This window comes from Jatropha curcas, chromosome 3 (assembly GCF_041381405.1).
Source record: "Jatropha curcas cultivar XTBG-Jc1 chromosome 3, XTBG_Jcur_1.0, whole genome shotgun sequence".
Taxonomy (NCBI): Eukaryota; Viridiplantae; Streptophyta; class Magnoliopsida; order Malpighiales; family Euphorbiaceae; genus Jatropha; species Jatropha curcas.
Window position 1 is genome coordinate 308401 of NC_143153.1, and position 27556 is coordinate 335956.

At 33.1% G+C, this 27556-nt stretch overlaps 4 protein-coding genes and 1 non-coding gene across 8 annotated transcripts; 2 read left to right on the forward strand and 3 right to left on the reverse strand.

The window, feature by feature from the left end:
- The first annotated feature begins 257 nt into the window (after positions 1-257).
- LOC105644883 (serine carboxypeptidase-like 20) lies at positions 258-3954 on the forward strand. Its single transcript, XM_012230384.4, has 14 exons — positions 258-553; positions 1187-1323; positions 1421-1497; positions 1607-1729; positions 1833-1935; positions 2188-2225; positions 2315-2422; positions 2514-2588; positions 2699-2941; positions 3037-3102; positions 3191-3315; positions 3460-3573; positions 3646-3691; positions 3776-3954. The coding sequence occupies exons 1-14, from the start codon at positions 402-404 to the stop codon at positions 3857-3859; spliced, it is 1491 nt and encodes a 496-aa protein (XP_012085774.1). The 5' UTR covers positions 258-401; the 3' UTR covers positions 3860-3954.
- A 156-nt stretch (positions 3955-4110) lies between these two features.
- Positions 4111-4271, reverse strand: LOC119369705 (U1 spliceosomal RNA). The gene has a single exon (XR_005177278.1). It is a non-coding gene; the product is annotated as a U1 spliceosomal RNA (small nuclear RNA).
- A 1154-nt stretch (positions 4272-5425) lies between these two features.
- Positions 5426-9422, forward strand: LOC105644882 (serine carboxypeptidase 1). Its single transcript, XM_012230383.4, has 14 exons — positions 5426-6105; positions 6208-6344; positions 6807-6883; positions 6953-7075; positions 7153-7255; positions 7351-7388; positions 7452-7556; positions 7641-7718; positions 7911-8153; positions 8251-8316; positions 8405-8526; positions 8620-8733; positions 8898-8943; positions 9164-9422. The coding sequence occupies exons 1-14, from the start codon at positions 5966-5968 to the stop codon at positions 9245-9247; spliced, it is 1476 nt and encodes a 491-aa protein (XP_012085773.1). The 5' UTR covers positions 5426-5965; the 3' UTR covers positions 9248-9422.
- A 559-nt stretch (positions 9423-9981) lies between these two features.
- LOC105644881 (putative protein phosphatase 2C 33) lies at positions 9982-15389 on the reverse strand. 2 transcript variants are annotated; one of them, XM_012230382.4, is made up of 6 exons: positions 14493-15389; positions 13827-14365; positions 12753-13142; positions 12540-12657; positions 10917-11140; positions 9982-10834 (listed from the first exon to the last, which is right to left on the reverse strand). In XM_012230382.4, the coding sequence occupies exons 2-6, from the start codon at positions 14079-14081 to the stop codon at positions 10334-10336; spliced, it is 1488 nt and encodes a 495-aa protein (XP_012085772.1). In that variant the 5' UTR covers positions 14082-14365; positions 14493-15389; the 3' UTR covers positions 9982-10333. The 2 variants fall into 2 exon arrangements, with proteins under 2 accessions (XP_012085772.1, XP_089575170.1); XM_089719044.1 differs by having other exon boundaries at positions 13827-15389.
- A 6864-nt stretch (positions 15390-22253) lies between these two features.
- LOC105644880 (cytidine/deoxycytidylate deaminase family protein) lies at positions 22254-27412 on the reverse strand. 3 transcript variants are annotated; one of them, XM_012230380.4, is made up of 10 exons: positions 26745-27412; positions 26508-26642; positions 26122-26221; positions 25829-25954; positions 25424-25737; positions 24515-24634; positions 23953-24198; positions 23751-23876; positions 22950-23133; positions 22254-22599 (listed from the first exon to the last, which is right to left on the reverse strand). In XM_012230380.4, exons 1-10 carry the CDS (start codon positions 27108-27110, stop codon positions 22589-22591), a joined length of 1728 nt encoding a protein of 575 aa, XP_012085770.1. In that variant the 5' UTR covers positions 27111-27412; the 3' UTR covers positions 22254-22588. The 3 variants fall into 3 exon arrangements, with proteins under 3 accessions (XP_012085770.1, XP_012085769.1, XP_012085768.1); XM_012230379.4 differs by having other exon boundaries at positions 22914-23133; XM_012230378.4 differs by lacking the exon at positions 22254-22599 and having other exon boundaries at positions 22756-23133.
- Positions 27413-27556: the final 144 nt, after the last annotated feature.

Here is a 27556-nt window from a genome sequence, read left to right on the forward strand (position 1 = left end):
TTTAATTTAAAATAATTTATTTTAATTTGGAACGTTCAGAATTACCGATCAAAACAAAATAATTTTTAATTTTTTTTAAGATTTATTGCATGAATAAATAATAATAATAATAATTTATTAAAAACTAAGAAAAGTACATAAATTTCTCTTGGCAATTGGATCTAGTTGGCTGTACTTTGCCGTCTAACTCAAACTTTTCATTGTTGGACCACAGCTATATACAAGACAATTGCATTCTGTAATTTTCTTGTTCATTTTCTCATTGCTTTCTCATCGCTTTCTCATCATCAATTATATATTGAAAAGCTGTTTTATTGTCAATATCCAAAGACTCAATTTGTCTTATTTTTTTCCATTTCTATATATAATTACATGCAATTCATCCTTTTTAGCTAACAGTAATGATCATGGAAAATTTCTTTTGGGTTGTATCACTTATTATTTGCTTTCTTTTGAGCTTTAAACTCATTAATCTTGAAGCAGCTCCACAGGATGCACTCATCACACAAATCCCTGGCTTCAATGGAACTTTACCTTCAAAACACTATGGAGGGTACGTAGGTTTAACTTTCTTTTCTAAATTTTCTTGCTTTTCATTTTTTATATTCCCATGGGTACGATCCTGTTCTTTAGGTATCAGATTAGCCTCGTATTATTTGGGTAGTAAACCTAATATCATTTTAGAGTCCGTGACTGTCTCTCTCATATTGTTTAAATAGTGAATTTAATATCTAATCAGACGCGAGCCCCTTCTCGGGCGGATTCCTCCTTTTGCTCCTCAGCCTACGGGGTATTAGCAGCCGTTTTCAGCTGTTGTTCCCCTCCCAAGGGCAGGTTTTTACGCGTTGCTCACCTGTCCGTCACTGGAAATACCACTTTCCGTCCGACTTGCATGTGTTAAACATGCCGCCAGCGTTCATCCTGAGCCAGGATCGAACTTTCCATGAGATTCTTAGTATACTGTTTAGATAGTAAACTTAATATCGTTTCAGAATTCATGGCTGTTTGAAGTATTTTTTCACTGGTAAACCTTAAATCTTGTAAAGATCATACATTGAATTCAAGTGTGTCTTACTACTTAAGTCGCTCGTTATTAATTTTTTTCTGGCCTTTCATTTGATCAAAGGAAAACATATATATATATATTTGAAAATTAAGAACTTACAATTTTTGAATAATTGTGTAGCTATGTAACGTTCGATGAGAAGAATCTATTCTACTATTTCATTGTTTCGGAAAGGAATCCATCGGAAGATCCTGTTGTTTTATGGCTAAATGGAGGACCCGGTTGCTCTAGTTTTGATGGATTTGTGTATGAACATGGTATCAATGTTCATATTTTTAAAAATATTTTCCTTTTCCTAATTTCCTTTAAAAAGAAAAAAAAAATATTTATCCTCATAAATTAATATAATTTCAGGACCATTCAATTATGAAAAAGGACAGTCAGAAGAAAGCTTGCCAATCTTGCATCTCAATCCATATAGTTGGTCCAAGGTTACATGCATAATTTTGTTTTATTCTACAATTAATTGTATTTTTTTTTTTTTTTTTGGTTTTATTCGAATGTTGTTATATTTTAATTATTTGATTTATTTTAATCCAGGTTTCAAACATAATATATTTAGATTCTCCTTGTGGAGTTGGTCTTTCTTATTCAAACAAAACAAGTAACTACAAAACTGATGACTGGCATACTGCTGCTGATACACACACTTTCCTTCTTAAGGTAATTAACCACAGATTAACGATAAATTTTCAGTTCCTAATGACATTTTCAAATTAAAATTGGCTATTAATCCCTTTTTTTTTTCGTAATTTGGAATTTGCAGTGGTTTGAGTTATATCCAGAGTTCGCCAAAAATCCGTTTTATATTTCGGGGGAGTCCTATGCTGGAATTTATGTGCCTACCCTTGCAACTGAAGTTGTAAAAGGTAATTAACTTATAAGAATTTTTTTTTTTTTTGGTAGAACCAGGAAGTTTAACCCTTCTCCAGCCGCTTTCTCAGTACCCATGAATGGGCTCCATTTTGTGTTTTCACCCTTACGGGAATTGAGCTCAGTTACTATCTCAACTAACATCTCTATTAGTCATATTATGATTTTTTCGTGAAAGGAAATAATATCTGGATTTTAAAAATTTTTGATATCTTGGAACTCATTTTTCACATTTTTTTTTCTTGTAGGGATAAAGATCGGTGTAGAGCCCATTATAAATTTCAAAGTATGTTTAATGATTAATAATTACGTAAGGACAGAAATAATTATTCTGGCTAAAGAAATTAATTGAATTAATAATTATTATACATGCAGGGTTACTTGGTGGGTAATGGGGTCACTGATACGAATTTTGATGGCACTTTAATTTCTCTTCTGCCTTTTGCTCATGGAATGGGACTTGTTTCTGATGACATTTACCAGGTAATAAGTAATTATTTATTATTTAGGAAGGTATTAAATTAAAAATTTTTGATAATTAATCCCAAAACAAAAATTTTAATAATTTTTGCAGGGAGTTCAAGCTGCTTGCTATGGAAATCAAACTAACCAACAGAATTGTTATAAAAGCGTCGATAAAGTTTATGAGGTGAGACCTTAATTACTTAAGGTTCTTAATTATTTTATGTTAAAATCAATTAATTAATGTGCACCAAATTAATCTAAAAATAATTAATTACAATATTAATTAATGTATAGGCTATATCGGGACTAAACATTTACGATATTCTGGAGCCATGCTACCATGACCCAAATGCATATGAAGATCCAAAAGGAAATAAAACAAGCTTATGGCCGGTGAGTTTCCAGCAATTAGGGCAAACGGAGAAACCTCTTAAGGTCAGGAAGAGAATGTTTGGCCGGGCTTGGCCGCTTCGCGGACAGCTTCCACCCGGCACCTTATGGCCTGAACTCGCCGGACATGGCAGCGTAATGTGCTTTGTGAGTATTTCCATACCCTTTTTCGGATATATACATATATATGAAGAGTTGGAACTCGCCGAACATGGCAGCGTAAAGAAATTTTGTGAATATAGGATGATGAAGTGGCGACTGCATGGCTAAATGATGAATCAGTTAGGAAAGCAATTCATGCTGAGCCGGTACATGATAAAGATTTCATTTTTTTTTTTTTTCTGTTAAAAGCTTTATTTAATTAATACTAATTAATTTATTTTAATTGAATATTAGAAATCTGTTGCTGGAGAATGGGAGTTATGCTCTAGTAGAATAACATATTCTAGTTTCAGCTCAGGAAGTATGCTTCCTTACCACAGGAACCTAACCACCCAAGGATATCGAGCACTCATATATAGGTATATAACAATTTCTTTCAAAAACTTAATAATTTCAAAATTATGATATCACGAGTTTAAATTTCATTCAGGGTTTAAATAATTAAAGAAAATAAAATTCTTAATTTATGGATTTTTTTTTTTTTTTTTTTTTTTTTTGTGCAGTGGAGATCATGATATGTGTGTGCCATTCACCGGAACTCAGGCATGGACAAGGTCACTTGAATATAAAATAATTGATGAATGGAGATCATGGAAATCTAACAATGAAGTTGCTGGGTAATTTTTCTCTTATTTATTATTTTTTTTTAAAAAAAAAACAATTATTGGAGAAACTGCAATTTGTTGTAGGTACTTGCAAGGATATGATTACAACTTCACCTTCCTTACCATAAAGGTAGTTTTTTTTTTTTTAAAAAAAAAATTGAAGTATAATGCATATTAAAGAAGAAAATTAATGAAAATGAAACAAATATTGCAGGGTGCAGGGCATACAGTTCCTGAATACAAGCCAAGAGAATCATTAGATTTCTATAGCCGTTGGTTGGATGAAAAGCCAATATAAATCAATGGTTTTCCAATTTTCACTTTTCTTTTATTTGGGAAAACATTTAATAATTAGCTTTTACAAGGAATTGAAACTTCGCTGTTTGATGATAATTACTTTATATTTCAAAAAATTCTTAGTATCAATTTGTTGACCAAAAATAATATAGCCAAGGGCAAGTAGTTAGCCTTAAGCCCATCAGACAAGGGCCATTCAAAGAGCCCAAAGACAAAACGAGCCCATAATTTAATTTTGAAGTTATGAATTAGGGAGGGGCCGCGCGAACGCAGGCCCCCACTGCCACAAATTATGACGTAGGCTCTTCCTCTTGGGAAGACCTTAGACCAGCACCCCTCCAAAGTGCAATGGAGGTCACTGATCTAGGCCATAGGCCTTCTTGATCACCCATTGACCCCGTCCAGGTAAGTATGTTGCTCTGATGGTTTTAGCCTTGATATATATTACTCGGCCATCTATTCAACAGCATAGGTTTTCGATGTGGGATTCCACACCGTATTGAAAAGCAAAAAAACTTACTTTGTTTGAGTTCATTTATTCAGGACCGTTCGATTATGAGCAAATACAAATATTAATTTTCCTTCTTAAGGTAATTAGTTTCAGACTAAAAACAAATTTAATTAATTGGAGACTAATTAACTTTTGACCAAATTGCAAATTGTAGTGGGGTTTAGTTACATCCAAAGAAATGTATTATGAAAATCATACTTGAAGAATAAAAAATGTAAGTGGAAGAGTGGTCCAAATGTGTTATGAAAAGCCAGAACCCAACAACAAAATAAAAATAAAAATAAAACAAAACTAAGAACTGATTGGTTCTCTGGATAATAATGGATTTGGAAATATGGCAATCCTAAAGATTTTATTTCAAACTTTATATTTTAAATAATTTGTTAATTATATATAAAATTTTACTTAAACATAAGATAACTAATTGAATACAAATTCATATTATTTAATAAAAAATGTAAGAATTTTAAATTCTTTATAAACCAAATTAAGTAATAAAAATTTAAAATGTGGTTCCTATTTTCAAAGCAAACAATGTAAGATGCTTCCATTGACAGATCATACAAAGGCAAGTGCAATAGTGGTCCAAGTTCAAAAACTCTAGGGGCTGCCCAATTAAAGGGATGGGCTGATGGTGGATTTCATAATAATAGAATGGAGGTCTATGGTCCAACCAAAGTATTTCATTTCATGTGACTCCAAATTATCTAAGCTGGCATAGAGAGTAGGAGAGAACCATTTTGTAAACAAATTAGTGATAAATGGTAGCTCCACCTTCTTTTTCTTTCTTTCTCTTTTCATCACTATCTCGTAATCTTATATGCAACCATTTTATAGTTTCTTTATACAGGAATAACGTAGATAACATGTTAATCCAACATCATTATACGTTAGGAAAAATCTTAGCAAAAACTAATGAAACATACTAATGAAACAAAGGTGTTACTTTAACTTTGATAATGAGAAGAAGTGAAGTGGGCCATTTCTGGTTTTTCATGGTGGTTCACGCCCTAATCATTTTCTTTCTCATTGTCTTGCCTGCCAACAGGCATTTGTAGCAAAGTGCCTCTTTGTCCCTTCCTGGTTTGATACCCATACCCACCATAGTAATGGAAGCTAAAAGACAAGTCCATTTCAACTATAAACCAGCATTATTTGGAGGTACATCAATGGAGTATATGGAGATACCAAAATCTTCTTCTGCAATAATGCGGTTATGATTGAATTTGAACGAACCCATTTAAACCAAACTCCAAAACCATAATGGATTTCAAGGTCATCATTTTCTGATTACAATTATTCTTTCTACTTTTGTTTTTATTATTCGCACGATTCTTTTGATTTCCTTTCCTTGTCTTTGACCAAAAGATGAATTCTTTTCTCTATTCTTTAGCTTTTTTCTTTTCTTTTTGATTATTCAGTTTCATCCTTTTAACTATATATTATCCAAATTGAAGTTATCCTCATAGACTGATAGACACACACAGACAAACCCACTTTCTTTCTCTTTCTCTTTCTCTTTCTTTCATTATCAGAAGACTTTTACGTGTTATGTGTATATATATTGTAATTGCCAACAGTGTAGTGTGAGGATTTATGAGTATGGATAAGTTGAAGTTGTTTTGTGGTTTTTGTATGATTTTGAGTTTGGAGTTCATTGAAGGAGCTCCAAGAGGTTCTCTCATCACTCAGATACCTGGTTTCAATGGCAAATTCCCATCAAAACACTACTCAGGGCAAGTTCATGTTATATATATATAAATATATAAAATAAATATGAATTGTGAGTCTATTTATCATTTTTATGAATGCATAGACATGATTTGAATTTGGTGTAGGTATGTGAGCTTTAACCAGAAGAATCTGTTCTACTACTTAGTTGTTTCTGAAAGAAATCCATCAAAAGATCCTGTTGTTCTATGGCTCAATGGAGGACCTGGCTGCTCTAGCTTTGATGGCTTTGTTTATGAACATGGTAACTCTCACTCTCTCTCTCTCTCTCTCTATATATATATATATAGAGAGAGCATTCTACTCTTTTCTAGTTTCAACTCCACCAGCTAGCCAAGATTAATTCCCAGTAGAAGTGTATGATAATGCAAAAACCAAGATAAGTTTTTAATTTGAGACATCATAGATTATTTAGTTAAATAATCCAAAGATAAGCGTTTGATTAAAGAGTTGTCTGTAATAATTATTTTTGTAAGAAGTGTATTGGTTTAGCAAATTGAGGATATGATGAATACACCACAACCACACAACTTTTAATTAAAGACAAAGACACATTTGTCTTTTTCAATTTCATTTTCTTTTGATGGTTATTTTAGACATGTGGGCAACATCCAATTATATCCTAATTACTTTTTAAATTTGCATTATGAAATATTTTCTTTTAAGCAGCTTTATTAAATATTAAATGTATATATGCTGTATACAGGACCATTCAACTTTCAAGAAGGGCATCCAAAAGGAAGCTTACCCACATTGCATCTAAATCCATATAGCTGGTCCAAGGTCTGTGTTTATATATTTTGTTTTTAAATATCTAAATGATAATTAATTTTGTTTTTAAATTTTTGGTAGGTTTCAAATATAATTTATTTGGATTCTCCATGTGGTGTTGGACTCTCTTACTCCAAAAACACAAGCAAATACACAACTGATGACTTCAAAACTGCAGCCGACACACACACTTTTCTTCTTAAGGTAATTTTCAATTCAACTTCTTTAACAGATTCACAAAAGAGAAGTAACCAAATAATTTTTTTTGTTTTACAAAACAGTGGTTTGAACTATACCCAGAATTTCTCAGCAACCCATTTTACATTTCTGGAGAGTCTTATGCTGGAATTTATGTACCTACTCTTGCTCACGAAGTGGTGAAAGGTACAATTTTTTTTTTTTTTTTTAATATACATTTAGAGTTAGGATTGTATATGCAAATATTAAATAATTAATAATTTTTTTTGTTTTTCTTGCAGGAATAAAAGCTGCTCAGAAACCAATTATTAATTTTAAGGTACTAGAATCCGTTGATTGGATCATAAACATAATTTTTTATAATCTATAAATTTGGTTGCAGGGTTATTTGGTAGGAAATGGAGCATCACACACCAGATTTGATGGGATCAATGCTCTTATCCCTTTCGTACATGGAATGGGTCTTATATCCGATGATATTTTCGAGGTAGAGGAAGTGACTATTTTTTCCCTCTCTTATATCATAATCAAATAGGTAGATATAATAGGAAATTTACACAAACTCTTGCAGGAAATTCAAAGTAATTGCAAAGGAAATTACTACAATCCTACAGCTAATTGCGATTCAAGCCTTGTCAAGCTGGAAAGGGTGAGATAATTTAATTTTTTCTCTTCGTTAATAACACCATAGGCTATACGACAGAATATCGTTTCTGACAGAATATCGTTTCTGAACGGCAAGAGATGGTTAATTTATTCTGTACTATATTCCATACAAATTAAGTTTAGCTTACAGTATCTGACTAAAATTTTATGTTACTTTTTTTTTTTTTTTAACTAGTGTTTGTCAGATTTGAACATTTATGATATCCTTGAGCCCTGTTACCATGATCCTGAAGCAACACAAAAGGTAAAAGCAAACTCAAGCTTGCCTGTTAGCTTCCAGCAATTAGGGGCTACAGAAAGGCCTCTCAAGGTCAGAAAGAGAATGTTCGGCCGCGCTTGGCCGCTATGGTCATTAGAAAAAGATGGTAACCTCCCATTATGGCCTAAACTAGCTGAGCAAGGCAGTGTCCCATGCGTTGTAAGTACTAAAAATTTCTTAATTTACACTATAATTTTTACTTTTTTTGCCAATTTACCATGCATTGATGGTATCTTAAACTCCTGGGAGCTTGCAGCGCGATGAGGTTGCGACTGCCTGGCTGAACGATGAATCAGTTAGAAAAGCAATTCATGCTGCTCCGGTAAATGATTTAAAACTCTTAATTATAACATGCAATTGAAAGCTTGAACTAACTAACTAATCAAGTGATATGTTTATAATAATAATAGAAATCCATAGCGGGTCCTTGGGAGCTGTGCTCAGATCGAATAGATTATGAATATGGTGCTGGAAGTATGCTCCCTTACCACAAGAACCTGACAATGCAAGGATATAGAGCGCTTATATATAGGTATAATTTCTTAAGTTCCTGAAACTAAGAACGTGTTTAAGAAAATGATATATAAAATCTAATTTTTGGATCGACTTCATTGATTATATACAGTGGAGACCATGATATGTGTATACCTTTCACCGGAACTCAAGCATGGACTAGGTCACTTGGATATAAGATAATTGATGAATGGAGACCATGGATGTCAAATGATCAAGTTGCTGGGTAAGTTCCACCAAGATCAAAACTTTAACAGTTTTGAACACAATTGGATGAAAAAATCATTGGTTTGAATCTTCATTTTCAATCCTTGATTCTCCTATCGCATGGAAATAGTCTTTATGCAATAGTTCTGGGTCTTAATTATGGATTGATGACATTTTTTACAGGTATTTGCAAGGATATGTCAACAACCTCATCTTTTTGACCATTAAGGTATGAAACATGATTTTTGTCTCTATTCATAAGCCTTTCCGCGTTTGGAAACTTTTGGGCATATCTGTTTTCTTGTATAAAACCGTTTTTTAATGTAAAATTCAATATCGTTTTCTGTATTCTTTTCTGCGTTTCAGGTTTCCCATTTCCGTGACACATAGGTTTTTGTTCTACAGTTTATTTTTTAAGAATATGAGAAATTGGTAATCTGGTGTTGCAGGGAGCAGGGCATACGGTCCCTGAGTACAAGCCACGGGAGTCGTTGGATTTCTATAGCAGATGGTTAGATGGAAAACCAATATAATCAAACAGGGGAAAGATTTGATATTTCATAGCTTGTATCTGTTGAACGATGAAACAAATTAAGTTCCATTTATTTATACCAAGGGAAAAAATGAAAGAGCCTATTTCAAATAAGGAGCTCCTACTCTTAGCTCCAAATACTCTGATCTTTATAAAGATTTTTAATTTTTTGGGTACTTGTTTTTTGTGTTAATTTAACTTCGATGAGATATTCTAACTCAAAATCTTTCAATTTTAGTATCATTAAATGAAGTTCATCGTTTAGTCTCAAACACAGAAAAGCGGTTGAACCAGTTGGGCGGCTCAGACCCAAGATTTGGAATCCTTGTTCACACTCGACTCCATTTCCAATCTTTCTGTTGCTACCACTTTTACTACCGCTCAAAAAGGGTAGAACTTGGCGGAAATGGAATATACTTTCCATGGAATAATCATGTCTTTTCAGAAATGGTAGACATGAACGGTTGTCGGTAGCTAAATTCCAAGGTGGGGGTGGGGGTGGTGGTGGTTGTACTGACGTGGATGAATCCTCTGCCTTGTAACTGGATTGCTTGGTTGCTCGCTTACAGCCAAAAAAGCTTTGTAGGCCTAAAGCAGCCGGCCAATTGAACCTGAAATACCCTTAAGATGATTGCCGCTTTCAATCAGTTTCTGCCTCTGAGTTGGCCACTTATGGTCAGAAGAAAGAACAAAACCCACAAAAGAGGACAAGACAAAAATAAAGAAGAAGAAAAATCAAAGCTTGAATGATGCTTCACTTTCACATATTATTATCAACAACATAGACAAAAACCAACAGATCACACATTATGCCATTTGAAACCAGAAAAAAAAAAAAATTGACGGAGAGTTGGATTTTACAAAATTCCAATTCTACCCACACTAGAGAGAGAAAGGACTATTTCCCAGACACACTAATATAGCCGGGCCCCACCTCTCCTGTCCAAATTTAACATTTTAATTTTAATGGCCCTACAAATCTTTTCCCCCCTTCTGTCAAAAAATAAACCATGCAGAAATAAGGAAAATGAAAGAATAGAAATTAATTAAGAAAATCCAGGACTAACAAAACCTTTTCCTTTTCTTTTTACCGTCCTTTCCAAGCTTTGGTCTCTCCGGCAGCCTTCTTATCTTCCTTTCCAGGCACAAACCTTGGCAAAGTTAGTAGGGTATTAACGCGGGAGACTCCTTCCAAAGCAGACCACTCTATCCCACATTCCAATTGTGCTTCTTCTTTCTTTGAGGAATCTTCTTCTGCATTTCCTTCTGATAGTACCTCTTTCCCGGTCCTCACAGTACCTGAACGGCCTAGCCCAATAGGACCGGAGGGATCAACCTCTTTCTGATTACCAATGTCAGCTTGCTCTACCGTAGTAGGCTGCTCTTTTGAATTGGCATTGGAAGCAGTAGATAAATTGTTAGTATCAAGGAAGAGGCAAACTACAGCACAATCATCGACTTTCGAGGTTGGATACTTGTATCTCCAAGCCCGAACAGCTGATTCAACCAAGGCTCTTGCTGCGGAGGAACGTGTTGGGGCTGATGCTACAATGTCTACCACCTCTTTATTTGATAGAACATCCCAAACCTACAGTACAACAAATTAGATCCCAAGAAATACAGAAAAGCAGAAGGCTAAAATTCATTTAATATTGAGAAACAGCTCTTACCCCATCAGTGGCCAAAACTATAAACTCATCGTTCTCAGTTAGCCGCCGGCAGGAGATATCAGGGACAGAGATAAGACCAAAATCCTTCAGGCAGAAATCTCCAAAAGCTCGTGCCATGGCCAGGCCAGGAGAGTCATTGTTTGGTAACCACACTCTTGCCACCTCAGGTTCATCCTGAAGAGCAAAAACTCGCCCTTTACACTTCCGTATTCTTTCCGCTTCCGCTATAAGAGCCAATAGTTTTAAAAAGAGAGAGAGAAAAATTAAAAATAGCATAAGCTGAAAAGGTGGACCACAAGATCTAGCAAGAAATCATGTTACATCCAGTCAGTGTTTCACATTTCATTTCCTTGTACTCAATTACCAAGGATAATGCCAAAAATATTTTTACATGTGATTGCAAACATATCATTAAAACCCATTCCACAAAATATTTTCCATTTCACCACTGCTAATCTCACTTAACCCTCATGTCAACCATCTTCAAAATAATTCCCTTGCCAATCAACTATGCTTGAACTCACGCAGTCCCTCAAGTTTCTACAAACTATGCGAGAATTATCCTTGTCCATCATATAGCCTTCAGTCAAAGTTGCAACTAATGAACCTCAATGCTAACATGGTTATCAGTGCATGCATACCTGAGGTCATAGACCATTATGCTCACTTGGTTTTCTCCAGCTCATAATCAATTTGAACTACATGTTCCTTCACTACAACTAACTTCAAGAACACTCACAACTAGCCTAATTGCTCCCGTGACCAATAAAATACACACCTCATTGCAAAACATCAATGTTGAAGAACAATGAATTGTGAAGTTAATGGGGAAAAAAATCTATGGAATAAAAGAACATCAAAGATATATTGCACATTCAAAACAGGAATATGCAAGTGCATTCTTGTGGAACAAAAAGACAATCAAAGAGATATTGGTTACATTAAAAACATAGGAACCATGCAAGTGTATCATGAATCTTTAAACTTAGGATATTTTAGCATTCCGTACATTAACACATGCCCGAATATTATTCTTCTATACAATTGCAATTCCCACTAATGATAGACACCAAAAGCGAAAGCGAAAGCAAATGGAAGCAAAACTAAATAAATGGGGAGACCAAATTCATCATGTAGCCAATCAATGGAGAATACGGCCAAAAGACCAAATCCCTGGATAGGTTTCTTAATGGTCACCAAATAGTCTAACAAGTATAGGGCATTAGAACAGAAACAGCAGACTAGGTCTGAAAATCAAGTCCTTAAAAAGTTAGTATATACCCTGCTATTCCAGTTTGATTGTTAACCAGACCACGTGAGTTACAGATTTGGAAGTCAGGAGACAGAAATAAATGTTAGGGTAACAGTATATTTTCATAGAGCACAAGTAAACTCCCACATGCAAATGACTAGGTTGTTAGTCGGGCAACAATTTAATATTGGCATGTGCGTATAGGCAACTAGCACTGTTTTCCCTTGTAATTGTATGAATTAATGATTCCTGGTCAGATGCCAAGTAATTTCACCATTATTGCACAGAGAGCAGTGGTCATATAAAGTATGAAAAGAGCAGTTGGCAAGAACTTATAATTATTATGGAAGAGAGAAAGGGCATGGAGCTACCTGGAAGATTTGGCTTGAGATCAACGGTCAACTGAATGGCGACAAGAGAATCATCCTTGTCCCTCGTACCCAGTACAGCTCTGGAGTCCCCAACATTCCCAACAACAAGATAGTGACCCTACATAAACAGCCAATGCAGGCATTATTAAGAAGGGTATATCACAGATTTCTGAATCACAAAAATACAAGTTTGATGATGTAACAAGTGGAGACCTGCTTGATCAATGTAACTGCTGTCGTCCCACTACAATAGCAATCAATATTTGCATGCACTCTCAGTTCCCTATCCATGACCTTGAAAGCCTTGAGAAATGACTCTTTCAGTGTCTGAAAAATCTCTGGTTGTTTTTCAGGTTCATCAAGATCTAAAGAGGCCCTAGATTCTTCATCAGCAGATATAAAGGACTGGTCTTCAGAGTTCATGCTTGCTGTAGTATTCACGCTAATCTCTTTGAGAACATCCTCACTGGTTATATTCACTTCCCAGTGAGCACTCAGTTTCAGGGGAAGATGATCCCTCACTCTTTTAGCAACCATATGACCATATGGACCATGGCCATCAAAAACTCCACAGAACACTGTATCTGTCCTTGATCCAAAGTTCTGAAAATTCACACTTTCACACAGTAAGAAAGAAAATTTTTTATTCCAACTTTTCAAATGTAGGGAATTAGATAACTAACATTGTATTTTAGTGTGGAGAAGAGTGGCGTGTGTTAAAATAGAGATAATGTGAGCAGTACATCTTAATCTGTTTTGAGACAAATAGGTGCAACAGAGGAACAAGGTAAAATAGATGTGTTGCCATTTCATAATCATGCCAGGCTCCAAAAAGACAATAGCTTCCAGAATCATCTAATGTGGAAAGAGAAAGAGAAGGGAGGGATTGTATATCCATAAATATAGTATTTTGAAGTTGCCCACATAATAAGCTCATCAAATGTGAAAATTTTAGTTCCATATCATCAATTGCTTTCCAATTACGATGATATTCATAACCATAATATTTTACTCAAGAAAAGGGAAAAGAACTTTGAGATCAGACAACAATTGAAATGGAGCAAAATAGAAATTCTACTGTTAGATTGACTATACTAGCAATTGTTTAAAAAGTGAATTCTCCTATCCAACAAACATAATATTTTACAACTGCTTGTTTGCAAAGCTATCAAGAAAGGGAAGACAGAGAGAGGGGGGGGTGTTGGGGAGAAGAGGAGGTACGAATGAACCTAGTTGATTTCCAAATGCAAAACCATTCCAAAGTACCAAAGTAAAGAAAGAGCTCACCTCCCAAACAATCATGGCATCCTGATTAGTTCCTTTCTTGCCTTGTTGGGTAAACAGCGAAGCAATATTGCTGGACCCATTCAGAAACAACCTTCCAGGAATCCTATGTAGCGGCTCTTCCCTTCGATAGTCAAATGAAGAATTCCGTGACCCTGGCCGCCGCTTTGGGTTCCTTCTCTTCTTGATCCCAAAACCAGGAGAGGAAGGTGTACCAGGGCGAGGGCTCCTGCTTTCTGCAGACAAGCAGGACCCCATCCTGAGGGCCCTGATAATATTTAATATGCACTCCAGACCAGCCGGACAATAGCACCCGCTGTTTTCAGATGGCGGATCCGTCAGAAATGGTTGGTGAAGATCCTAAGAGTCCTCTTTTAACTCCCAGGTCAATTATGGGATTGGTCAATCAAATTCACAGATCAATGATGGGATTGGTCAACCAAATTCACCCTTGTATTAATCAAATACCAATCTTTGACCAAATTGATTCTAACTCTTTCAAATTCACAGCCTACTAAACCAATTGAATTCACCCTCAACCTCTGAAAAAAGAATCAGCGATCAAATCTAGAACAAACCCTTTTGAATTCAATGCTAGTTATTTAACTGATTCATCAATAAGTTATCAAATTCTTCAAACAACAATCTAATAAGTAAATTGCAACATACCCTTTGAAGTCAGTGCCTGACAATCCAACTTTAGCATAGATTTGCCCAAAAGCCACCTCGAGATGTTTGAATCACGCAATCCACAGAGAAGCGAGAATAGAATTGAATTTGCCAAAGATTTTGCTTAGTATTGAAGGAAAGACACTTTTCAATGACTTTTTTTTGTTGTTGAAGCAGAGAAAATTGGATAAGAATCTTCACTCTCTCTTTTTCATTTTATATTCACTTACATAAACAAAAGCTAAAAAGGCATATATGTCATAAAGACCAGATCTAATCTAGGAAGATCTATTACAAAGAAAATACTTTTTCAAATCTTAACGTGCAATAACTCCAAAAAAAAATAATACCCTTTAATATAAGAAATCAAAAGGTGCTTAATTTGACAATTGTTGCTCACCAACCTCGATCCAAATCACAATACTCTCATAAATTCCAACAAAATTGAGCTTCAAATCCTCACTAGAAAAACCAACACACCATTTCTTGTCCAGATCAAGCTTTGATTGATACAGATGGGCGAAAAGAATCCAATTATGCTGTAATAAATTTTGTACAAAGTTCAATGCTTGGCATAAAAACACACTACTTGGGGAGGGCAAGACAATAAAGAAAAGGGTAGACAGTGGATTTTGGAAAGGCAAATTGAATTTTAGAGAGGAAGTGAATTGGTTTTGGAGAGAAAGAGAGAGTGTATGTGGGTAGGAAACCAGGAATGGTAAGCAAGAACTGAATTAGGAGAAATAATAGGAACCACTAACACATAAGAGAACACGAAAATTGCATAAAGACCGCTCTTAAAAATGACTCAGAGAGAGAAGGGAAGACAATTCTAGAGAGAGAAAGTAGAGAGAGAAGTGTTCTCTCTCCCTCTGTCTGTCACTTTCACAAGTTTCAGATATGGTAAAGAGTCATAAAGATCTTCCTATCCTAACAACAATATTTGGATAAACAAGGATGTTTTATTAACAAATTAACTATATATTATGAGCCATATAATTACTTTTTTTTTATATATAGAAAAATGAAAGATAAAACAGAACATGTGGATGGATTTAATTATTGGAATTCACAGCAATTTTTAGTTTTTATTTTTCGAACCATTTTAGAAAATGAAATTATGGAAACAAAATCCATCTGAAGGGTTATGTATGGGTGCTTCTATTTTCCATGTTAATTTTGTTATATTTCTAAAAATATTAATAATAATAATTTTAACTTTTTCTTTGATAAGAATGGTGAGATAGATTAATGGAATATAAAATCTATAAATTTCATAGAATATAAAATTTATGGATTGAAAACTAATACAACTTAATATAAATAAAATTTATAAATTTAAAATTATAATTGAGAAAATTAAGCAATATGAATTTCGTCATTGGTTGAAAACAATATAATTGAGAAAATCATATGTTTAATATGAAATTTCTCATTTCCATAGTGAAAATTGAAGTAATTATGAAATTTATATTTTGACATATTTTTTCTGAATTGAATAAAAAAATCTAAAAAACCAATGAAATATTTAAATTTCATTACTCAATTATATTTATTTAAATGACTTTCAAATTACAATATTATGATAAACAATGGCTAAAGCATGAATTTAAAAAAATAATTTTTGTCATCTCAATTATGATTTTATATTGTTTTTGTAGATAAAAATTTAAAATTTAGGGATTTAACTATGACCAAATAAATTAAAAATGATTAATAGTAGAAAAAGATCTTCAATAGACAATACATAGATAACGGTTATTGTTAGTAATTGGTTATGCCAACAATACAAAGTGCATTCATCCTAACAAGATAATTAAAAGGATATTATGATGGATTATTAAATGGATAATTGGTTGGTCTGCTAAGAGTGAGAGGTCTCGAGTTCGAGTCAATGAGAGACTCATTCCCCTGTTGTGTAGTTCGGAATGTTATTTTGTTCTATAAAAACCTTAAATGAAGTAAAATAAATAAACAAAATATAATTTAGAGACACCAAATGTATTTTACTCCTAATAGATTCTAGAGTATATCAAGTTTATTAATATTTTCTTTAAAATAAATAAAAAAAAAAAAAGAACAGCAGTAACTTTATATGGATGCCACCTATATTTATCATACTCCAATAATTTAATTGGCTTACTCCATATCTTTTGTTTCTTTTTCAAGTAGATTCCCTTTGTTGTTAGTTGACTTTTTGGCTAGTTCCTGTTTTTTAACCTTCACCATATATATATATAATTATATAAAAAATTCAATTTAATTTTTAATATTATTAGTCTTTTTTATATTAAATTATATGTAAACATACAATTTTGAACATAAAATCTCCATTAAATGAATAACATTTTCTAAATCATCACTTAATTTTTTATACTTTGACTGTTTCTCCAGCCGAAGCAAAAACCAAATTTTATTTTTAAGTTTGGAATAATAATAATTTAAAAAAAAAGTAAAAAAAGTCATTTACGGTAGTTGGGTCTAGTAATTAAGTGTATTAGTTTTCATGTTAGCAACAGTATGATCAAATAATTGAGTTAGCATCTTGAAAAAAGCATTAAAATGGAAGTAATGGAATAGTATTTTGAGAAAAGTTTATTACTCTTTCGTCCACCCGTTAAATAGAAATTAAAAAAAAAAAAAAGGTAAAAGTCAAAATCTTCTGTGGTTGGTCTTGGTCACCAATTTGTGAATCCTTTGTCGTTTGATCATATAATAGAGACATGGACTTTCCATTCATAGTACACAACCATTGGTCATAAAATCAATCACCATTACAACATTAAAATATATTTTTTTTATCAATTGAAATATTTATTAATTATTCTAGAACATTAATATAACATTTTTAATATTAAATTTTCAACTTAAAATAAATACAAAGTTTTTAAAATTCATGGGTGATAATTTTTTTCCCCTGAAACTCATACAAGACTAACTAAAAATAAAAAAATCCTAAAAATTTTTTAGAAACAAATTAAGATTACAACAAACACTACATTCTTACATTTTGCGGAACAGTGTCCTACATTTGTAGGGTAGGTTTTCATGTTTCTCCTATAATGTGTCCAATGTGAACAAGTATAGAACGTTCTTCCAATCCAGTTCAAAGTCACATTATGACCGAAGCTGTCGGTTTCCCCTCCGCCTTTCCTTTCCCCGTAGCCATATTTGATTTTCTTTCTCCTCACTGTCATTTTTGGACAATATGGAATTCTGTAATGGGTACTCATTTTGACATCCAAACATGTTGAATTATATATTAAGAATGTCCAATCTTTCAAATATATATATATATATATTAGAGGTTGGACGATCAATCTAGAGAATCCTACAACCATGAGAAGGTGACAATATTTTTTAATTTTTGGCTAATTCTTATGGACCAATAAATTCTGTTCAAAGAGGAGAAAAAATAAATTATATTTTACATATGTATGAAAAATAATTAATTATATTTAAATCAAATGGATAGATGAATGCAAGACTTGAATTCCTAATTGGGACTTAAATTAGTAATATAAACATATAATTGTCATAAAGAAATTTAGGAAAGTCTAAATTATCAACTTCTCGAATGAATGAGTAATATAAATTTCCACAAAATTTTATGAACTTCATTTATAAATCGAATTTTTTTTGTTTAATTATGAAAAAAAAAATGAAGATTTAAAATCTACAAACTCAATTTTATGAATTTAACAAATATTATTAAACTTTCAAGAAGTGTCTTTGTTGGAATGACAAAAAAAAAAATTATGTTTTATGACTCAAAAAAGTTTTACACTTTCTAAATATAAATAAAATAGAAAATTCGTTTCATGATCTAAATATGGATCACTGTATTTTAGAAAAAAAGGATTAAACTCTTAATTTAATGCAATATAATCGGTAGCGGACCAAATCCAAATAGGGGGATTAAAAAATAATTTTATTTAATTATAAATGACAAAACTAAAATATTTTTTTTTCAAAAATTTGTCACATAAAAAATTGATATTTTTTTTTATTTCGGAGGGCCATAGCCCCAAGGCCCTGGAAGCAATGATGTGGAGTACAGTAAACTGCTTTGAAAATGGATGTTTTAGGGTTTTGATAAGGATGTTTTTAAAATAATTATTCCTAATTAGTAATGTTAATTGTCAATTTGTTTGAATTATAATCTGGTCAGTCAAATGGTATTTAATGAATTAGTTTGGTGCATCACATCACATTTAATTCATTGAAAATGCATACATCATTCATTTTATTTTTTTAATTTAATCCTATTTAAGATTAAATTCTGATGATTGAAAGAGAGACGAAGACGAAGATTCATATTCTTTAAAACTTTTTATTTATTTATTTATTTATTTACTGATATAGTTACATCATGATATACATCATCAACCCATAATTTTTAAAAATTTATATTTTTATTAATTTGGTTTGTAATTATTTTATTCGCGCTTCAAAATTTATTTGTAAAATTACACTAAAATATAAATTATATTTTCATTATCACGGAAACTGAGTTCACTCACTTTCCTGACTAACACCTTATCCGCTGGTTTTGGATATTTATATTAACAAGTGAATCTGTCTTTGTCTTAACACCACCTCACCTTGTCCAAGAGCAGAAGCAATGGGACACCCAGTTGAGTTCTACTGACTTTTAACAATTTAGCCTGAGAAAACAAAAGTTTGAAGCAATCATTTCCCATATTTTTGAAGTGTTTCGAACAGAATTGAATTCTAGTCGATAAGATTAAGGAACTTTCATCATTAGCAATTGCACTAATCGCTTTGTAGTCATACTGTCTTTTTCCATAACAAATACATACTTATACAATGTACAGATACAGATACAGCTACATCAATTACGTGCTTATCCAAATATTAAAAGTGCTTTGCTTTCTGATTTGATGTTTACCAGAAATTGCTCGTTTAATAATTAATACTAATAATATTATTATATAGTTAACGGTAATTATTTTTACCTACCAAGCATCTTGCTAAAAAAAAAAAAAAAATTAATCTCTATTTTAGAAAAGTGTGTTAAACACAAGACTTGATAATGAAAATATTATTCATACATACCCGATTAAAGATTACTTTTATTTGAATTTAATTAAACATTTAAAAATGAATATCAATGTTGAAAATAAAAAATATTTCTCTTTCCAAAATAATAAATCTTTTAAAATATATGTATAAACCTCAAATTTCTTTTTTTAATAACTTTTTAAAAGAAGCCGATATATTTTTTTTTTTTCTTTTTCATTCAATCAATCATAGTTCACAAAATCATAGTTGTACTTTGCTTGTTATAATGAAATTTCATACGTAAATGATACAATATATGCAACTGCTGTCCCTTTTCCTTGTCGTGAGGAAATTTTTATATTGATTATACTTAATGATGTATTAATTATACGATTTTTTTTTTTTTTCAGTTCTTACACGTATCTTCATATTCAAATTGAAGATGATATTTAAATAAAAAATTTTCAATACTTGTCGTCTATCATTGATAAAATAATTTATAAATTGACAAAAAATATTAATAGAATTGACCTACAACTACTTTGATTGCTTAAGCAGAACAAAAAATAATAGAGTTTATGATAGTACTTATGATATATAGTATTGATGTGTGAGACCCTTTATATCGAGTCAAGAAAACTCATGATTAGAATTGTAGTTGGAATCTTTTATTTGGCTAGGGTCTATTCAGCAAAATTAGTTATTTTGATAATTATTAAATATTTTAATAGCGTTTAATTGTTAAAATATTCTTTAAATATTTTGCATAAAACGATATCTTTAACATATCAAAATTATTCCAAATGTTATTTTACTGAACACTATAAAATAGCATTTAAAAGCTATTTAAAAAGCTGTTACGAAACATAATGTTACGTCGAAAGCCTTGTACCTCTTGTCAAATATGAGTTCAAAGTTAGCATGTCTTAACCTACAAAAAAGTAACAAATATCATTTAACATATATCCAAACTATAGTTCGGATATAAACTAAGTCATATCATTAATCGTATTTTTTTTTTTTCTCTTTTTCTTAAGAAAACTCATATAACGGTTCATAAATCTAACTAATTTCTGCTCGTTTTCAAAGGTAAAAGAGCTAATCAGGAAGAGTTTGTATTCCGAACGATCAAATCCATGACCTAAACTCCACAAGCGCTTTTGGCCGTCGAGCTGCCCTATTCGGGTTAATTTATTATTGTTAAACTAGTAAACCTATAATAACCACGCGAAAAACAACATGTGCAATTCGCACATGGCAACAGAGAATATTGTTCCCCTCCAAATGGAAGATACACGTCAGTCCAATGTGGGGCATAGTGTAGTTTTAAAGCCTATCCATAATATAAATATATATATTGAAATTTCCAGCTGTGCTTTCTTAATCTTCAAAGTGGGTGGGCGGTTCGATTTGTAGCTCCATTTGGTCTTCAAAAAGCCTATTTATGTAATGTAGGAATTTTAATTATGAAGCTTAACCAATTTCTTCTCTCTAATTATTCTTCTCCATATCCATTTAATTTACTTAATCATATTTTTTTCTCAACATATCCATTTAATTATTCTTAAAGTATCAATCTGAAAACATTATTAGCCACATAGAAACAGAATAGATGATGCTTTCATTTGTATATAAAAATAATTTTAGTACATGATTAGATATGAAAATAATATTTATAAATGAGATTTTGAACAAAGATCCACATCTTAACTCACATTATTTAATAAGAAATATTTATTTGTGAGTAGATGCGTTTGCCTAACTAATTTTCTAAAGAGCTATAAGATTATTAGATGTTTCTTTCTTTCCTTTTTGTTAACAATTCACTTTCTTTTTCTTCTTCCTTTGCTCTCTGGTTCTTTACAACCCACTTTCTAATTATACCTCCACTTCTTTTTTTTTTAGAATTTATTTTTCCTTCGAACCAGGAATAATACTCAAATAAAATTCTCTTAAAATTTGGGTTGATCCAACTTTTTACAAATAAGATTTTAGTACCGTAAGACCATGTTTGATATGCTGTAATCAAGCATATAATAGAATAAAAATTACGTTCTATAGCTAATTATATTATTTGATTAGGTCTACGATCCTTACTACTTAAATTGATGTAATATTCATTATATAAAGTCCATTAAGTCTATATGAACCTATGTGAAACTATAGCGGTGGCCGCGGGAACAGTGTGATTATTGGTAGAGGTGGTAACGTATTAATTACATTACATATTTAAAAAAAACATTTTATGAAAAAGTGATTACATTCAATAAATTGGTACGAATCGAATCCATGTGTTTTCTGCTAGCAAAATGTCTCATGAGATTTTCTCAAATGCTATTAAGAGGTAGACTAAGGAAAACGTGTTATGTTTGCTTTTACAAAGTGATTTGCACCATTATGATCTTTCCACTATTTTAAGCAACAGTCACTCTCAATGTCGTAAACATGTTTTAACTTGTAATTTGGTTGTGTTAGCTTAAGAAGAAAATTGATTTCTCACATGAAAAACACGTGAACCAATTAATTTTGACATTTCATAAAACAAAAAAGCTAAGATCTTTGATGATAAAATAAATGAATTTGGTAAATTTTTTGTTTTTTTAAAGTAGTTGATTTTTACATTAAACAAGATCAAAATGTGACACAATGTTCAAAAACTTAATTTCCTTTTCAAAGCTTAAACCAGCTGTAAGTAATCAAACCTCTATTAAATTAATAAACCATGAGCTGACAATAGGATTAAAATGACAGAAAATGACATAATCGACATTAAACATGTGAGTTACAGTAGAGGATGATCATGAATGGTCCAAAGCTTGATATTTGATTTGAGATGACAACAACCTCAATTAAACTATTGTAAATGCTGCTTTTCATCGACCAAAAAGTCTTCCTCAAACTGTTTCAAATTATTTTTGTTTCAACTTTTCATCATGTTGGCATTGATTACAAAAAGCTTCAACAAGAACCGATCCAACAGTAGAGAGAGCAGCATGGAGTTCAAATGAGGATAAGTTGAGAACTTGCATTTTAGCGCCCTGTGCATAACATCAATCTTGATATTTTCCCAATCAGGTCTCACCTGTGCATCACATGAATTATTAGTTTCCATCAATCTTGACAATGTGCTTGAACAAAGTATTCACCACCACAATAACTTAAGATCAACAAAATTCCCCTCTGTTTCAAACGAAAATAGAAACTAACTTTGAAAAAGAATTGAGATCAATTAAGATCATTTTGTAAATTATTATGAATATTTTATTTTGAATTATTCACTTATCCATACTGTATAAAATTGTTACAAGAAATAGCACATATTCAGTAGTGATTTGCATCTTTTGTCCATATATTACAGAGCTAAGCAATTGCTTTCGCTCGATGTAGAGGAATCACCGAGAAATTCCGATCTCAACTTCATGAGCAGCCTACCCAGATAATTCAGGCCTTCACCTTCTCGACCTCCGCCCCAAAAAAGATCATGTGGGGAAGCTTCAACAAGAACCGATCCAACAGTAGAGAGCAGCATGGATTTCAAATGAGGATAAGTTGAGAACTTGCATTTTAGCGCCCTGTACATAACATCAATCTTGATATTTTCCCAATCAGGTCTCACCTGTGCATCACATGAATTATTAGTTTCCATCAGTTTGCAGGGGAAGTATAAGAGAATTGGATTCTAGCACCCAAATGTTGTTTCAAGTTCCATGTGTTCTGATAAGGTACCAGTTAAAAACGGTAGTGCAGTGCATGTTTTTTCTTATGGACATGAGACATGCAAAATCATATGAACATGAAATCACAATACTATCTAGACAGAATGTAAGCGTTTTTCGGCATTATTGACATCCTAAACCTTAGATTTTACTGAAACATTACAAGCAAAACCATCCTTGAATCTCCACAAAAGTAGTCATTCATTCCCTCAAAATAAGGAAATAACAAATTCCACTTGTGTGAAAAATTAATGTCACCACATTCTCAAAATATAAAAATAAACCACCCACTCATGCACTACCTGTTGACCATCCTTCCAACAATAAATTGATGTCAGCAATTTATGAGAATTGGAGAATGGCAATACTTCGCCTTCAATCATATATTATACAGTTATTTTATCTAGTATTGGATTTCTAGTACTATTAGACTGCAATACAAATCTGTAAACTCTGGTATCAGTAAAAGGTCCAATCTTTAGGTCATAAAAAAGGTATAGACTATAGAGGAACACACCAGATCAGGGTGCCGTCTCTGCATTGACCTTCCCATTCGTGCTGCTTCCTCTGGACTTTTTGCAGATTTTATCTTCTCAATGCAATCTTTTGCTACAGGATCATTCACACCCAGAAACTTGTGTGCCTATAATTCACAAAATTGTGATACAATTTCGACACTTTTTGCAAGAGAAAATAATTCATGCTTGAAATGCGAGTACCTGGTAGTAATGCTCCACAGTTGTCCATGTGGCGTAATTACCATTATCATCGAGCATTTGGATTGGATGAGGAGAAAAATTTGAAAGAGCTCCATAAGGATCCCAAGTCTTATAGAAGAATATGATACTTGATTCATAAGGAATGACAGTAGGATCAATTGCGAAAGTTTCTTCTTCTGATGGAATAACTGGGGTTGGTTCTGGGATTGGATGCAGAAATCCACTAATGAGCATATCTGGTCCAACCTGTTCAAGTGCCATTATGCAAGGGCAATCAAAGGCTGAAAGGAATTTCCCAAAAAGAATATGGACAACATCATTTCCACTGGTTCATTGTGAATCGAAGAGGCAAGGCAATGGTCTTAAAAGATAGAAAACAGCACCCATGACTAGATATTGTTTTCATTCCATTTTCATTCATGTAGAAGACTTGCAAGAGTCAAAGTAGTTATTTCAAGGTATAAAGGACTAGGTGAGAATCTGCAACACTTCTCAAATATCAACCCAAAAATGGGTATGAATGCATAAAGGATTTGGAAGATCGGGAAGAATCATTACCAACCTGTTCATAATGAAAATCAATTAAATCCAAAGCTTGTGACATCTCAACCATCCCTAGTTCAGCAACAGGAGATGGCGCATTCTTTCCACCAATAATCTTAGGGGCAACAAATGCAAAAACCTGCAACAAAAAAGTTATAGTAAAAAGAACATTAAAATAAAGTCAAAGCCATATTTGAGTTATAAGCATAATATCGCATATCTACTTAACAACTTGAGCCTTCAGAGAAAGTTGGTTGCTTAACATGGTAAAGGCGAACAAAGTGCAAACACAAACAACACTGAACTTCAGATCATTAATTCTCGGAGTTGGGCCCTATTCTGGGAAGAGGTAACTCCCACATAATATTTATTAATTATTAAATAAAATGATGTGCATCTAACTAACGGATCAAAATTTTAGAACAGGTGGAGCTTAACGGGAAATTTTGACATAGTATCGACTAGCACAGTCAGAATCTACACTAAGAAATGGAACAATCAGGAAAAATGAATAGGCTGATACATCATTTTGGAAAGAAATGTAAGAGCTACAATCTAATTGCATTAACAAACTGAGCAATAGAGAACTACGGCATATTAACAGGATAACCTTTGATTAAAAGAACCAGCAAATTATCTTTGAATAACAAATTTAGGAATTAAGCTAATGCCATGAGATGGCAAAAGGTTTTGCAGATACTGAACCAGGTTATAAGCTCAGATAAATATAACCCCTTATATCTTGTTCAAATACGATGACCATCATTCAACATAACATACTTCAATTTTTGTGGAAAATTTCAAGAAAGTTGACTTGAATTTGTTCGAGGAAAAATTCACATCATCATAAAAGTTTTCCAGGTGACAAGAAATTCTGAAAGAAAGGCCACCTATATGGAGATGTACATTAAAAAACAAGAGGATAAACCTTGTGTATAACACCAGCTGAAATAGCAGAGGCCGCTAGCGTCCCTCCACACTCCCACAAAATAGACAAATATCCACGATCATGAAAGTATTCCATAACTTCTCTGGGATTTAAGACATCAAACTCCACCACTTCAACTCCTTTGGATGCAAGTAGTTTTTGGAAACTCCTCCTGGCACCTCTTTGTGTTACAACTATGGTAGGAACATCAGAAATGTCCCAGAGATTTGCTTCCTCAGGAAGATTGAGTGTCTGGGACATTACAATCCTCATGGGCATATGCCCACCCCCATGTCTAGCAGTCAATCTAGGATCTGATTCAAAAAATTAATTAGCACCGCAAAACACATCTAGATATCTTTCACATCATCAAAACAATTACGAAATCAGAAATATCATACTTACTGTCCTTGCGTACTGTGTTTCCTCCCACAATAACAGCATCACTTCTACCCCTTAGTTCAAAAACTCGCTCTCTTGATTTCCTGCTGCTTATCCATGCTGCATGTCCAGTGGTAGCAGCAATTTTTCCTGTAAGAATCCAAGGAAGATTATTAGCATAGTTCTTTGTTAAAAGCTTTGAGGTCTCTCTGTAAGTGATTGAAGTTAACTAACTTCACTTGTCAGCCTTCAAAAAATCTAAAAACAGTAAACACTAAACAATAAACAAAAATTATTGTTTGAAACACAATTCTTACCGTCAAGAGTCATGGCATACTTGAGGGTTGAGAAGGGTACGCGAGAAGTAGCTCTATGAATTAAAGGAGCATTAACAAGGAGACATGATTTTCGAGCTTCCTACATTACAATGTAATGAAATGTCACAGAAAACATAACACGAAACACTAACTTTGTCGAGGATATGAGAGGGAAAAAAAAAAAAAAGGAGATAAACAAACTAAGAGTCAAATTTAAAGTAGTGAATAAAAATAATTAGGCGAAGCTAATTCAAAATAGTAGAGTGGTTTGTTTATCAATGCTTTATGCCATACACTTCACTCATCTCTCATGGACACATACAAGGAAAAGGAACAATAATTACAGTTTCAAGGATCAAATGTAACTAAAATTTAAACCTTTATACCTCAACAATCTTACTCTGGAGATCCTCTCCAAGAACATCAACCTGCAAACCTTGACTCCTAAGCGCACGGATAGAATTGCCTTGAAGATGCCTCAAGGGATGTCTAATGCCAACCACAACTCTTGTAATCCCTGCCTAATCTATGCGATTGTCAATCATCATCAAGTCGTTCGAATTATTAAAATTTATCATGCTAAACTAAAAAGAAGAGAAAAATAAGAAGTTTTATAAGCAAACCTCAACAAGAGCAGAGACAGCAGTGTGGTCTCCATGGCAATCCCCAGGCTCCATATTAAGATAAGCCGTGGCCCCTTTGCTCCACCCTCCAGCAGCCTCCGCCGCTTGAACCTCAGCAGGTCTTGTCCCCTGGGCGTAAAGATATCCCTCTCCGGCGACATTTCCGGATGCAGTAGTTATGACGCAGCCGAAATTCGGGTGTGGAGAGGATAAACCGGCGGACATGTCGGCTAACTCGGCCGCGCGTCTGATGAATGCGGTATCTTTCGAGTGGGAATGGTAGATATTGTTACTGTTGTAGTTAGCAATGGCATTGCAGGTGATAAGTGAGGAACGAAAGCAGCTGATTCCCAAAGAAAACGCCATATCTATTATTTTCCTCTCTCAGTTGATGACTCTAAAACCCGTAGCACCTATCGTCCTGCTCCTACCTGCAAGCTGCAACTAATTTCAGATTTTACTAGCTCTTTCAGTCTTGGGATATACCGTCAGTTTCTAGACGAAACCAGTAATACGGGTGAGGAAAATGGGCCCAAGATGGACCCAACTGTAAAATCTTGTTTAAAAGCTCTGACTCGTTCTCACTGCTTCATTCTGGTCGGCGTTGTTGGAATCTGACACTGACTTAAATCAGCGGTCGAGACTCGAGACTTTATGAACTCCTTCTGACTAATCAGGTCCCTAAACAATTTTTAACTCACAATTCTTAAATACTCGTTTTCCAAAAAAAAAAAAAAAAAAAAATCAATCTTTAGTTTGGTCTTGCTACGTTATTTTTAATTTCATCTTCTGTGTTCATCTGGCATCTAACC